General features: G+C 55.8%; 1 protein-coding gene across 2 annotated transcripts in view; it reads left to right on the forward strand.

Moving 5' to 3' along the window:
• BMP4 (bone morphogenetic protein 4) overlaps positions 1-1,398 on the forward strand; it is a 3,074-nt gene that overhangs the window by 441 nt on the left and 1,235 nt on the right. The window contains exon 2 of one of the 2 annotated variants that reach the window (XM_035890740.1): positions 134-457. In XM_035890740.1, coding sequence (XP_035746633.1) covers positions 280-457 — 178 coding nt within the window. In that variant the 5' untranslated portion in view covers positions 134-279. Of the gene's footprint in view, positions 1-87; positions 458-1,398 lie in introns of those variants that run through there. The other variant, XM_035890739.1, reaches the window with a different exon arrangement.

Consider the following 1,398-nt stretch of genomic DNA (forward strand, 5'->3'; position numbering starts at 1 on the left):
AGGAGGGTGGGGGGGTGTGGGGGGGTTGCTTCTCATCCTGACTTGCCTTGTTGTTTGTTGTTGCGTTTTTTACACCCCAGAGACACCATGATTCCTGGTAACCGAATGCTGATGGTCATCCTACTATGCCAAGTCCTGCTAGGAGGTACTAACCATGCTAGCCTGATACCCGAGACCGGCAGGAAGAAAGTTGCAGAGCTTCAGGGACAAGCCGGATCCGGACGCCGCTCTGCCCAAAGCCATGAACTCTTGCGGGGTTTCGAAACAACTCTGCTGCAGATGTTTGGGCTGCGAAGGCGGCCTCAGCCCAGCAAGTCAGCCGTCATTCCTAGTTACATGCTGGATCTCTATCGACTCCAGTCCGGAGAAGAGGAGGAAAGCCTCCAGGAAATTAGCCTGCAGTACCCGGAGCGATCGACCAGCCGGGCAAACACCGTGAGGAGTTTCCACCATGAAGGTCAGTGATGGGAGGAGGTAAATTCCCAGTCCCAGTAGCGATCGGGATTTCCTTGAGTTTGGAAGCTTAGAAATGCACTTAGAAGCGGGACGTGCCCGGCCCTAAATTTATGGGAGGAAAACCAACCCCCCCCCGCCTCCCCAAGCCTGCTGTATGTGGGTGACAGGCGTGCTGCTCTGTAGTTTTTCCAGCATCCTGTGCTTAACCCGAGCTTGACCATATTTTGAGGTGCTTTTGCTTCTGTTGACAGCAGCGAGTTTCCTTCGGTGCCTCTGCCTCGGGGTTACTCCCTGGGCTCGGGTGGATTTAATGGCTCTGGATCGGATGCGGGAGTAAAGTGAGGGCGGGATCTCGCCCCTGGTGTGTTTCTTTTGAACTATCAAAGCGATTGCTGCCTGGTTTTGCTCTTAAGAAAAAGAAAAAAAAAAAACTTCCAAAAAAACCCCTACTCGAATTTAATACTTACAGCTGTGTGTTTATAAGGTTTATTCAATAGGCCCTTGTAATCTGATCCAAATGTTTCCTAGCGGATGTTTCTTTTCCAAAGTAAATCTGAATTATTAATCCAGCCGCATCATTACTGCGTTGGAATTTGCTTCTCTTTCTCCCCCTGCCCCCTGCGCCCCGTAACAAGGCACCTCTGTGCTCTGTGGCGCCACACCTCGCTGGGGAGATGATTTTGGAGAGATTGCAGGGGGGCAGGCGAAAGGGGAAAAGCTTCCCCAAAAGGGGCAGCGAGGCAGGAAGGGGTGACCCCATCTGGGCGCGGGCATGCGGAGGGCAAGGGAGCGGTGCTGGGGCGAGAGCTGCTCCGGGTCCACCCAGCAGGGATGCGCGGGGGAGCGGGGAAGTGCCGGCGGCTGCCAGGCAGGTGAAGCGTGGGTGCGTGCGGTGGCTGGGCCGGGGGGGGGGGGTGGGGGGCCCGGGGGGGGGGGGGCGTT

The sequence above is a fragment of the Egretta garzetta genome, unplaced genomic scaffold, assembly GCF_000687185.1.
Source record: "Egretta garzetta isolate BGI_Z169 unplaced genomic scaffold, ASM68718v1 scaffold3, whole genome shotgun sequence".
In the NCBI taxonomy this organism is placed as follows: Eukaryota; Metazoa; Chordata; class Aves; order Pelecaniformes; family Ardeidae; genus Egretta; species Egretta garzetta.